Source organism: Psittacula echo (assembly GCF_963264785.1).
Source record: "Psittacula echo genome assembly, contig: SCAFFOLD_120, whole genome shotgun sequence".
Lineage (NCBI taxonomy): Eukaryota > Metazoa > Chordata > Aves > Psittaciformes > Psittacidae > Psittacula > Psittacula echo.
This window is the reverse complement of record NW_027664229.1, coordinates 11,539-25,383: the sequence shown is the minus strand read 5'-3', so window position 1 is coordinate 25,383 and position 13,845 is coordinate 11,539. Positions and strand designations below refer to the sequence as shown.

General features: G+C 61.5%; 1 protein-coding gene across 1 annotated transcript; it reads right to left on the bottom strand.

Annotated features, from left to right (window-relative positions):
- Positions 1-228: 228 nt before the first annotated feature.
- TIMM50 (translocase of inner mitochondrial membrane 50) lies at positions 229-13,565 on the bottom strand (the record flags this gene model as incomplete). Its single annotated transcript, XM_080639868.1, has 11 exons — positions 229-393; positions 2,185-2,291; positions 4,876-5,032; positions 5,131-5,229; positions 7,803-7,907; positions 7,991-8,110; positions 8,894-8,952; positions 9,067-9,088; positions 9,788-9,819; positions 11,302-11,422; positions 13,413-13,565. The coding sequence occupies 11 exons, from the start codon at positions 13,563-13,565 to the stop codon at positions 289-291; spliced, it is 1,080 nt and encodes a 359-aa protein (XP_080495994.1). The 3' UTR covers positions 229-288.
- Positions 13,566-13,845: the final 280 nt, after the last annotated feature.

Below are 13,845 nucleotides of genomic sequence, written 5' to 3'. Positions count from 1 at the left end.
AACCCCCCCCCAAACGCTCAAACCCCCCCCAAACGCTCAAACCCCCCCCAAACGCTCAAACCCCCCCAGAAACGCTCAAAACCCCCCAGAAACGCTCAAAACCCCCCCCCAAACGCCTCAACCCCTCCCAGCCCCAGGTCCATGCCCAGTTCCATCCAAATGTGGACGCTGTCAATGATTGGGGGGGGGGGGGGGGGGAAGAGGGGGGGCAGGGAGGCAGCGCCCCCCCCCCCCCCAGCCGCGCGTGCGGCTCCGCTCTGACGTCACGCCGACGTCACTCTGACGTCATCACTGCTGCTTGGAGCGCCCCCAGAGGCGCCCGGCCCAGGAGCCCAGGAACAGCCCCGGGGGGTTCTTGCCCTGGGCCAGCTCCTCCCGGCGCTGCTGCTCCTCCTGGGGGGGGGACAGGGCCCCGGGGGGCAACGGGCATCGGTACCCCCCCCCCAGCACCCCTGCTTTGGGGATCCCCCCCCCCAACACCCCTGCTTTGGAGATCCCCCCCCCAGCACCCCTGCTTTGGGGATCCCCCCCCCCCCAGCACCCCTGCTTTGGGGATCCCCCCCCCAGCACCCCTGCTTTGGGGATCCCCCCCCCCCCCAGCACCCCTGCTTTGGGGATCCCCCCCCCAACACCCCTGCTTTGGGGATCCCCCCCCCAGCACCCCTGCTTTGGGGATCCCCCCCCCCCAACACCCCTGCTTTGGGGATCACCCCCCCCAACACCCCTGCTTTGGGGATCCCCCTCCCAACACCCCTGCTTTGGGGATCCCCCCTCCCCCAACACCCCTGCTTTGGGGATCCCCCCCCCCCCCAACACCCCTGCTTTGGGGATCCCCCCTCCCAGCACCCCTGCTTTGGGGATCCCCCCCCCCCAACACCCCTGCTTTGGGGATCCCCCCTCCCAGCACCCCTGCTTTGGGGATCCCCCCCCCAACACCACTGCTTTGGGGATCCCCCTCCCAGCACCCCTGCTTTGGGGATCCCCCCCCCCCAACACCCCTGCTTTGGGGATCCCCCCCCCCACACCCCTGCTTTGGGGATCCCCCCCCCCCAACACCCCTGCTTTGGGGATCCCCCCCCAGCACCCCTGCTTTGGGGATCCCCCCCCCCCAACACCCCTGCTTTGGGGATCCCCCCCCCAGCACCCCTGCTTTGGGGATCCCCCCCCCCCAACACCCCTGCTTTGGGGATCCCCCCCCCAGCACCCCTGCTTTGGGGATCCCCCCCCCAACACCCCTGCTTTGGGGATCCCCCCCCCCAGCACCCCTGCTTTGGGGATCCCCCCCCAGTACCCCTGCTTTGGGGATCCCCCCCCCCACACACCCCTGCTTTGGGGATCCCCCCCCCCAGCACCCCTGCTTTGGGGATCCCCCCCCCCCAGCACCCCTGCTTTGGGGATCCCTCCCCCAACACCCCTGCTTTGGGGATCCCCCCCCCAGCACCCCTGCTATGGGGATCCCCCCCCCCAACACCCCTGCTTTGGGGATCCCCCCCCCCCCAACACCCCTGCTTTGGGGATCCCCCTCCCAACACCCCTGCTTTGGGGATCCCCCCCCCCCCAACACCCCTGCTTTGGGGATCCCCCCCCCCCGCACCCCTGCTTTGGGGATCCCCCCCCCCCCAACACCCCTGCTTTGGGGATCCCCCCCCCCAGCACCCCTGCTTTGGGGATACCCCTCCCAGCACCCCTGCTTTGGGGATCCCCCCCCCCCAACACCCCTGCTTTGGGGATCCCCCCCCCAACACCCCTGCTTTGGGGATCCCCCTCCCAACACCCCTGCTTTGGGGATCCCCCCCCCCACACCCCTGCTTTGGGGATCCCCCCCCAGTACCCCTGCTTTGGGGATCCCCCCCCAACACCACTGCTTTGGGGATCCCCCCCCCCCCACACCCCTGCTTTGGGGATCCCCCCCCCCAGCACCCCTGCTTTGGGGATCCCCCCCCCCACACCCCTGCTTTGGGGATCCCCCCCCCCAACACCCCTGCTTTGGGGATCCCCCCCCCCCCCACACCCCTGCTTTCGGGATCCCCCCCCCCAGCACCCCTGCTTTGGGGATTCCCCCCCCCCAGGAACCTGCTTTCGGGATCCCCCCCCCCAACACCCCTGCTTTGGGATCCCCCCCCCCCAGGAACCTGCTTTGGGGGTTCCCCCCCCGGCTTTGGGGTCCCCCCCGTCCCCTCCAACCTCTTCCAGCTGCGTCCGGCGCCGTTTGAAGGCTGCCAAGGGATCCTCCTCCAGCGCGTAGTGAGCCAGCACCGGGCGCACGTCCGGCACGCCGCTGAGCGCGATGGCTGCGGGCACAGCACGGGCCGTGGGGACACCGGGGACAGCATGGGGGCACCATGGGGGCACCATGGGGACAGCATGGGGACAGCATGGGGGCACCATAGGGACACCATAGGGACACCATAGGGACACCATAGGGACACCATGGGGACATCATGGGGACACCATAGGGACACCATAGGGACACCATGGGGACAGCATGGGGACAGCATGGGGACACCACGGGGACACCATGGGGACAGCATGGGGACAGCATGGGGACACCATGGGGACACCATGGGGACACCATGGGGACACCATAGGGACACCATAGGGAAACCATGGGGACACCATGGGGACACCATGGGGACACCATAGGGACACCATGGGGACACCATAGGGACACCATGGGGACACCATGGGGACACCATGGGGACACCATAGGGACACCATGGGGACACCATAGGGACACCACGGGGACACCATAGGGACACCATGGGGACACCACGGGGACACCATAGGGACACCACGGGGACACCATGGGGACACCATGGGGGACACCATAGGGACACCATGGGGACACCATGGGGACAGCATGGGGACAGCATGGGGACAGCATGGGGACACCATGGGGACAGCATGGGGACACCATAGGGACACCATGGGGACACCATAGGGACACCATAGGGACACCACGGGGACACCATAGGGACACCATGGGGACACCATAGGGACACCACGGGGACACCATAGGGACACCACGGGGACACCATAGGGACACCATGGGGACACCATAGGGACACCATAGGGACACCACGGGGACACCATAGGGACACCATGGGGACACCATGGGGACACCATGGGGACACCATGGGGACAGCATGGGGACACCATGGGGACACCATGGGGACACCATAGGGACACCATGGGGACACCATGGGGACAGCATGGGGACAGCATGGGGACACCATAGGGACACCATGGGGACACCATGGGGACACCATAGGGACACCATGGGGACAGCATGGGGACACCATGGGGGCACCATGGGGGCACCATGGGGACAGTATGGGGACACCATAGGGACACCATGGGGACACCATGGGGACATCATGGGGACAGCATGGGGACACCATAGGGACACCATGGGGCCACCATAGGGACACCATGGGGACACCATGGGGACACCATAGGGACACCATGGGGACACCATGGGGACCACCATAGGGACACCATAGGGACACCATAGGGACACCATGGGGGCACCATAGGGACACCATGGGGACACCATAGGGACACCATGGGGACAGCATGGGGACAGCATGGGGACACCACGGGGACACCACGGGGACACCATAGGGGCACCATAGGGACACCATAGGGACACCATAGGGTCACCATAGGGACACCATAGGGACACCATAGGGACACCATAGGGTCACCATAGGGACACCATAGGGGCACCATGGGGACACCATAGGGGCACCATGGGGACACCATAGGGACACCATAGGGTCACCATAGGGACACCATAGGGACACCATAAGGGCACCATAGGGGCACCATGGGGACACCATAGGGGCACCATAGGGACACCATGGGGACACCATAGGTGCACCATGGGGGCACCATAAGGACACCATAGGGGCACCATGGGGACACCATAGTGACACCATAGGGACACCATAGGGGCACCATGGGGACACCATAGGGACACCATACGGTCACCATAGGGGCACCATAAGGACACTATAGGGGCACCATGGGGACACCATAGGGACACCATAGGGGCACCATGGGGACACCATAGGGACACCATAGGGACACCATAGGGGCACCATAGGGGCACCATGGGGACACCATAGGGACACCATAGGGGCACCATGGGGACACCATAGGGACACCATACGGTCACCATAGGGACACCATAGGAACACCATGGGGACACCATGGGGACACCATAGGGTCACCATAGGGGCACCATAAGGACACTATAGGGGCACCATGGGGACACCATAGGGGCACCATGGGGACACCATAGGGACACCATAGGGACACCATAGGGGCACCATGGGGACACCATAGGGACACCATACGGTCACCATAGGGACACCATAGGAACACCATGGGGACACCATGGAGACACCATAGGGTCACCATAGGGGCACCATAAGGACACTATAGGGGCACCATGGGGACACCATAGGGACACCATAGGGGCAGCATGGGGACACCATAGGGACACCATAGGGACACCATAGGGGCACCATGGGGACACCATAGGGGCACCATGGGGACACCATGGGGACACCATAGGGTCACCATAGGGGCACCATAAGGACACTATAGGGGCACCATGGGGACACCATAGGGGCACCATGGGGACACCATAGGGACACCATAGGGACACCATAGGGGCACCATAGGGACACCATGGGGACATCATGGGGACACCATAGGGACACCATAGGGACACCATAGGGGCACCATGGGGGCACCATAAGGACACCATAGGGACACCATAGGGACACCATAGGAACACCATAGGGACACCATAGGGACACCATGGGTGCACCATGGGGGCACCGGGGGCCGGCCGCGGGTGCTCACTCTTGAGGAAGGCGGCCAGGTCGTAGAGCTGCCGGTCCTCGGAGCTGCCGTCCCAGCGCGGCAGGGCCAGGCCGTTGTGGGGCTGGAGGCAGAAGGCCTCCCGCCGGCAATCCACCACCACCACGCGCGCCGGGTCCCGGTTCAGGCACGAGATGTCCTGCAATGGGGGGGGGGGGACACGGAGCCAGCCATGGGTGCTCGGGGCAGGTTTGGGGGTCCCACCCCCCCCCCCCCCGGTCGCTGCCGTGCCCCCACCTTCACGTGCTGCCCGTCCATGTAGCGCGTGGCGTCGCGGAACAGGCGGTAGGAGACGAAGCCGTGCGGGTCCACGCTGTCGATGAGCGGGAACGCGGTCTGGACCGGGGGGGGCACCCCAAAACCGGGGAGGTCAGAGCCCGCAGGGGGTGCGGGCACCCATCGGGGTCCATTCAGCCCCATGGGGGCCCATTCACCCCATAGGTCCCATTCACCCATAGGTCCCATTCACCCATAGGTCCCATTCACCCCATGGATCCCATTCACCCATAGGTCCCATTCAACCCATGGGTCCCATTCACCCCTGGGTCCCATTCACCCCATAGGGCCCATTCACCCCATAGGTCCCATTCACCCCTGGGTCCCATTCACCCCATAGGTCCCATTCACCCATGGGTCCCATTCACCCCATAGGGCCCATTCACCCATAGGTCCCATTCACCCCATAGGGCCCATTCACCCCATAGGTCCCATTCACCCCATGGATCCCATTCACCCATAGGTCCCATTCACCCATAGGTCCCATTCACCCATAGGTCCCATTCACCCCATGGGTCCCATTCTCCCATAGGTCCCATTCACCCATAGGTCCCATTCACCCACAGGTCCCATTCACCCCATAGGGCCCATTCACCCCATAGGTCCCATTCACCCCATAGGGCCCATTCTCCCATAGGGCCCATTCACCCCATAGGGCCCATTCACCCATAGGTCCCATTCACCCCATGGGTCCCATTCACTCCATGGGTCCCATTCACCCCATAGGTCCCATTCACCCCATGGGTCCCATTCACCCCTGGGTCCCATTCACCCCATAGGGCCCATTCACCCCATAGGTCCCATTCACCCTGGGTCCCATTCACCCCATAGGTCCCATTCACCCCTGGGTCCCATTCACCCCATAGGTCCCATTCACCCATGGGTCCCATTCACCCCATAGGGCCCATTCACCCCATAGGTCCCATTCACCCATAGGGCCCATTCTCCCATAGGTCCCATTCACCCCATGGATCCCATTCACCCATAGGTCCCATTCACCCCATAGGTCCCATTCACCCCATAGGTCCCATTCACCCCTGGGTCCCATTCACCCCATAGGTCCCATTCACCCCTGGGTCCCATTCACCCCATAGGTCCCATTCACCCATAGGTCCCATTCACCCCATGGATCCCATTCACCCATAGGGCCCATTCACCCCATAGGTCCCGTTCACCCATAGGTCCCATTCATCCCATAGATCCCATTCACCCATAGGGCCCATTCACCCCTGGGTCCCATTCACCCCATAGGTCCCATTCACCCCATAGGTCCCATTCACCCCATGGGTCCCATTCACCCATGGATCCCATTCACCCATAGGGCCCCATTCACCCCATAGGGCCCATTCACCCCATGGGGCCCATTCTCCCATAGGTCCCATTCACCCCATGGATCCCATTCACCCATAGGGCCCATTCACCCCATGGGTCCCATTCACCCATAGGTCCCATTCACCCCATAGGTCCCATTCACCCACAGGTCCCATTCACCCCATAGGTCCCATTCACCCCATAGGCCCCATTCACCCCATAGGTCCCATTCACCCCATAGGTCCCATTCACCCATAGGTCCCATTCACCCCATAGGGCCCATTCACCCACAGGTCCCATTCACCCCATGGGTCCCATTCACCCCATGGGTCCCATTCACCCCATAGGTCCCATTCACCCACAGGTCCCATTCACCCCATAGGGCCCATTCTCCCATAGGTCCCATTCACCCCATAGGGCCCATTCTCCCATAGGTCCCATTCACCCCATGGATCCCATTCACCCATAGGGCCCATTCACCCCATGGGTCCCATTCAACCCATAGGTCCCATTCACCCACAGGTCCCATTCACCCACAGGTCCCATTCACCCCATGGGTCCCATTCACCCACAGGTCCCATTCACCCCATGGGTCCCATTCACCCCATGGGTCCCATTCACCCACAGGTCCCATTCACCCATAGGTCCCATTCACCCCATGGGTCCCATTCACCCCATAGGTCCCATTCACCCCATGGGTCCCATTCACCCCATGGGTCCCATTCACCCCATAGGTCCCATTCACCCATAGGTCCCATTCACCCCATAGGTCCCATTCACCCCATAGGTCCCATTCACCCACAGGTCCCATTCACCCCATAGGGCCCATTCACCCCATAGGTCCCATTCACCCCATAGGGCCCATTCTCCCATAGGTCCCATTCACCCCATGGGTCCCATTCACCCCATAGGTCCCATTCACCCCATGGGTCCCATTCCCCCCATGGGTCCCATTCACCCATAGGTCCCATTCACCCATAGGTCCCATTCACCCACAGGTCCCATTCACCCCATAGGTCCCATTCACCCATAGGTCCCATTCACCCATAGGTCCCATTCACCCCATGGGTCCCATTCACCCCATGGGTCCCATTCACCCACAGGTCCCATTCACCCCATGGGTCCCATTCACTCCATGGGTCCCATTCACTCCATGGGTCCCATTCACCCCATAGGTCCCATTCACCCATAGGTCCCATTCACCCCATGGGTCCCATTCACCCCATGGGTCCCATTCACCCACAGGTCCCATTCACCCCATGGGTCCCATTCACCCCATGGGTCCCATTCACCCACAGGTCCCATTCACCCCCAGCGCCCACCATGCCGGTCTCGGAGGTGAACACCACGATCTCGTAGAGCGGCGCCAGCTGCTGCAGGAAGCTCTCGATGCCCGGGCGCTTCTTGAAGCGCCAACCGGTGACGAGCTGGGGGGGGGGGGGGGCACAAAGGGGGTGTCAAGGGGGGGGGGGGGCAGCGGGCGCTGGGGGGGGGCGCGGGGGGCACTCACCGACCATTCGGGGTGCAGCAGCACGTCCGTGAGCTCGATGACCAGCGTGTAGGGGGGCTGGTAATAGGGCTCCTGCAGCGGGTCCGGCAGCAGCTTGGGGCTCGTGGGCTCGATGATCATCTGGGGGGCAAAGAGGGGGCAACGGGGGTGAATAGGGGGCAATGGAGGCAAAGAGGGGGCAATGGGGGTAAAGAGGGGGCAATGGAGGCAAAGAGGGGGCAAAGGGGGCAAAGAAGGGGCAATGGGGGTAAAGAGGGGGCAATGGAGGCAAAGAGGGGGCAAAGGGGGCAAAGAAGGGGCAATGGGGGTAAAGAGGGGGCAATGGAGGCAAAGAGGGGGCAAAGGGGGCAAAGAAGGGGCAATGGGGGTAAAGAGGGGGCAATGGAGGCAAAGAGGGGGCAAAGGGGGCAAAGAAGGGGCAATGGGGGTAAAGAGGGGGCAATGGAGGCAAAGAGGGGGCAAAGGGGGCAAAGAAGGGGCAATTGGGGTAAAGAGGGGGCAATGGAGGCAAAGAGGGGGCAAAGGGGGCAAAGAAGGGGCAATGGGGGTAAAGAGGGGGCAATGGAGGCAAAGAGGGGGCAAGGGGGGCAAAGAGGGGGCAATGGGGGTGAATAGGGTGCAATGGAGGCAAAGAGGGGGCAATGGGGGTGAATAGGGTGCAATGGAGGCAAAGAGGGGGCAAAGAGGGGGTAATGGGGGTGAATAGGGTGCAATGGAGGCAAAGAGGGGGCAAAGAGGGGGCAATGGGGGTAAAGAGGGGGCAATGGGGGTAAAGAGGGGGCAATGGGGGTGAATAGGGTGCAATGGAGGCAAAGAGGGGGCAAAGAGGGGGTAATGGGGGTGAATAGGGTGCAATGGAGGCAAAGAGGGGGCAATGGGGGCAAGCAGGGGGCAGCCCCCCACCTGCCGGTAGTCCTTGAAGTACTTGTAGGTCCTGCGGAGCTGCTGGATGCCCACGGGCTCTATGGGGAGAGGCCGGCGCTGGGGGGGGCCCCATGGAGCAGAGCCCCCCCCAACCCCCCTGCGTTGGGGTCAAAGCGGAGCCCTCAAAGCCTTGGGCTGCGGCCCCCCCTCACCTCCATCGAACTCATCTGGGATCTGTGGGCAGAGAACAGGGGTGAGGGGGGGCAGGGAGGACACGGGGGGCACTTGGGGGGTGCTGCTGGCACCGGGGGGGGGGGGGGGGGGGAAGGGAGGCAGGAGGTGACAGGGACACTTCACAGGTAGGTGCCACCGTTTCCTTCCGCCCCATTGATGTCCCCACGGCCCCATTGATGTCCCCATTGATGTCCCCATTGACGGCCCCATTGATGTCCCCACGGCCCCATTGATGTCCCCATTGACGGCCCCATTGATGTCCCCACGGCCCCATTGCTGTCCCCATTGATGTCCCCACGGCCCCATTGACAGCCCCATTGCTGTCCCCATTGATGTCCCCATTGACGGCCCCATTGATGTCCCCACAGCCCCATTGATGTCCCCATTGCTGTCCCCACGGCCCCATTGCTGTCCCCATTGCTGTCCCCACGGCCCCATTGCTGTCCCCATTGCTGTCCCCACGGCCCCATTGCTGTCCCCATTGCTGTCCCCACGGCCCCATTGCTGTCCCCATTGCTGTCCCCACGGCCCCATTGCTGTCCCCATCACCCCCTTTGATGTCCCTCCCTGTAGCCATTTGTCACCTCTCCCATTGTCACACAAGGGCCCCTTTGGGGACACCCCCCCCCCCGGAAGGGGCCGATGGAGGAGGACAAGGGGGGGGCCCAAGGCTCGAACCCCCCCCACTGGGGGCCTCACCTTTGCTCCGTGCTCATCCACCGCGTTGCTGCCTGGGGGGGACAAAGGGGGTCAAGGGGTGCTGGTGGGGATGGGGGGACAGCGGGGGGTGCATTGGGGGCAATGGGGGGTACATTGGGGTGCATTAGGTTACAGTGTGGTGCATTGGGTTACATTGGGGTGCATTGGGGTACATTAGGTTACAGTGTGGTGCATTGGGTTACATTGGGGTGCATTGGGGTGCATTAGGTTACACTGGGGTGCATTGGGGTACACTGGGGTGCATTGGGTTACATTGGGGTGCATTGGGGTGCATTGGATTACATTGGGGTGCATTGGGGTGCATTGGGTTACATTGGGGTGCATTGGGGTGCATTGGGGTACATTGGGTTACATTGGGGTGCATTGGGGTGCATTGGGTTGCATTGGGGTGCATTGGGGTATATTGGGGTGCATTGGGTTACATTGGGGTGCATTGGGGTGCATTGGGGTACATTGGGGTGCATTGGGGTGCATTGGGTTACATTGGGGTGCATTGGGGTGCATTGGGGTACATTGGGGTGCATTGGGATGCATTGGGGTACATTGGGGTGCATTGGGGTGCATTGGGGTTACACTGGGGTGCATTGGGGTGCATTGGGTTACATTGGGGTGCATTGGGGTGCATTGGGTTACATTGGGTTACATTGGGGTGCATTGGGGTGCATTGGGGTACATTGGGGTGCATTGGGGTACATTGGGGTGCATTGGGGTGCATTGGGGTACATTGGGTTACATTGGGGTGCATTGGGGTGCATTGGGTTACATTGGGGTGCATTGGGGTGCATTGGGGTACATTGGGGTGCATTGGGTTACATTGGGTTACATTGGGGTGCATTGGGGTACATTGGGGTGCATTGGGGTGCATTGGGTTACATTGGGTTACATTGGGTTACATTGGGGTGCATTGGGGTGCATTGGGGTACATTGGGGTGCATTGGGGTGCATTGGGGTGCATTGGGTTACATTGGGGTACATTGGGGTGCATTGGGGTGCATTGGGGTACATTGGGGTACATTGGGGTGCATTGGGTTACATTGGGGTGCATTGGGGTACATTGGGTTACATTGGGGTGCATTGGGGTGCATTGGGGTACATTGGGTTACATTGGGGTGCATTGGGTTACATTGGGGTGCATTGGGGTGCATTGGGGTGCATTGGGGTGCATTGGGTTACATTGGGGTGCATTGGGGTGCATTGGGGTGCATTGGGGTGCATTGGGTTACATTGGGGTGCATTGGGTTACATTGGGGTGCATTGGGGTGCATTGGGGTGCATTGGGGTGCATTGGGTTACATTGGGGTGCATTGGGGTGCATTGGGGTGCATTGGGGTGCATTGGGGTACATTGGGGTGCATTGGGGTGCATTGGGGTACATTGGGGTGCATTGGGGTACATTGGGTTACATTGGGTTACATTGGGTTACATTGGGGTGCATTGGGGTGCATTGGGGTGCACTGCGGGGTCCCACCGCGGGGGGCGCTGCCGGTACCCACCGAAGATGCAGACGATGGCGACGCCGCCGCCGGCCCCGAGCAGCCCCGCGAGCCGCAGCGCCACGCGCCGGGCCCAGCGCCGCTGCCCCGCGTCCCCCGCGGCTCCGGCGCCCCCTGGTGCCTGCGGGGGGAACCGGCACAGGGGCTACAGGTACGGTACCGGGGTACGGTACCGGGGTACGGTATAGGATACACGGCATAGGGTACGGGATACGGGATACAGGGATACAGGGATACGGGATATGGGATACAGGGATATGGGATACAGGGATACGGGATATGGGATACAGGGATATGGGATACAGGGATACAGAGATACGGGATATGGGATACAGGGATATGGGATACAGGGATACGGGATATGGGATACAGGGATATGGGATACAGGGATACGGGATACAGGGATACAGGGATACGGGATATGGGATACAGGGATATGGGATACAGGGATACGGGATATGGGATACAGGGATACGGGATATGGGATACAGGGATATGGGATACAGGGATACGGGATACAGGGATACAGGGATATGGGATACAGGGATACAGGGATACAGGGATACAGGGATATGGGATACAGGGATATGGGATACAGGGATACGGGATACAGGGATACAGGGATACAGGGATATGGGATACAGGGATATGGGATACAGGGATACGGGATACAGGGATACGGGATACGGGATACAGGGATACGGGGATATGGGATACAGGGATACAGGGATACAGGGATATGGGATACGGGATACAGGGATACAGGGATACGGGATATGGGATACAGGGATACCGGGATACGGGATACAGGGATACAGGGATACGGGATATGGGATACAGGGATACAGGGATACGGGATATGGGATACAGGGATACTGGATACAGGGATACAGGGATATGGGATACAGGGATATGGGATACAGGGATATGGGATACAGGGATACAGGGATATGGGATACAGGGATATGGGATACAGGGATACAGGGATATGGGATACAGGGATACAGGGATACAGGGATATGGCATACAGGGATATGGGATACAGGGATACTGGATACAGGATACAGGGATACTGGATACAGGATACAGGGATACAGGGATATGGGATACAGGGATACGGGATATGGGATACAGGGATACGGGATACAGGGATACGGGATATGGGATACAGGGATACAGGGATACGGGATATGGGATACAGGGATACGGGATACAGGGATATGGGATACAGGGATATGGGATATGGGATACAGGGATACGGGATACAGGGATACGGGATATGGGATACAGGGATACAGGGATACGGGATACGGGATACAGAGATACGGGATATGGGATACAGGGATACTGGATACAGGGATACGGGATATGGGATACAGGGATACAGGGATACGGGATATGGGATACAGGGATACGGGATACGGGATATGGGATACAGGGATATGGGATACAGGGATACGGGATACAGGGATACAGGGATACAGGGATATGGGATACAGGGATACGGGATACAGGGATACGGGATACAGGGATATGGGATACAGGGATACGGGATACAGGGATACGGGATATGGGATACAGGGATACAGGGATACGGGATATGGGATACAGGGATACGGGATACGGGATATGGGATACAGGGATATGGGATACAGGGATACGGGATACAGGGATACAGGGATACAGGGATATGGGATACAGGGATACGGGATACAGGGATACGGGATACAGGGATATGGGATACAGGGATACGGGATACAGGGATACAGGGATACAGGGATATGGGATACAGGGATATGGGATACAGGGATACGGGATACAGGGATACTGGATACAGGATACAGGGATACAGGGATATGGGATACAGGGATATGGCATACAGGGATATGGGATACAGGGATACTGGATACAGGATACAGGGATACAGGGATACAGGGATATGGGATACAGGGATACGGGGTTACAGGGACACGGGGACGTGGGATACGCACAAGGGATGGGGACAGGCCGGGATGCGGGCGGACCCCGGGGACCCCCGCAGCTTCCCGTGGATCCCCGCGGAGCTCCAGGCCCCGCCGGTCCCCCCGCGCCCCCCGGAGCCGGCCCCGCACCTGGTCCCGCCGCAGCCGCTCCCGCAGCACGGCCCCGGTGCCGGCGCTGCCGCTGCAGGCCCGGTCCCAGGCGCGGCCCCAGGCACGGACCCGCCGGGCCCCGCAGGCCGCAACCGCCCGCCCCAGCAGCGCCGCCGCCGCCGCCGCCGCCATCGCACCGCACCGCAACGCGCAGGCGCGGCAGACTCAGCCAATCGCCTCCCCGCGCTGCCAGGCAGTGGGCGGGGCGGAGGGAGCGTGAAGACCAATGGTGGCGGAGAGGAGGCGGGATTAAGAGCGGGGAAAGCCAATGAGAGGCGGCGGAAGGGAGGCGGGAGCGGAACGCGTGCGCTGGGTCCTAGCTTCCGCCGGCCCGCGTCTATGGGGCAGCGCATGCGTGGTCCCCAGTTTAACGCCCCCCACGGGGGTCCCCGTTCACCCCACACCCCATAGC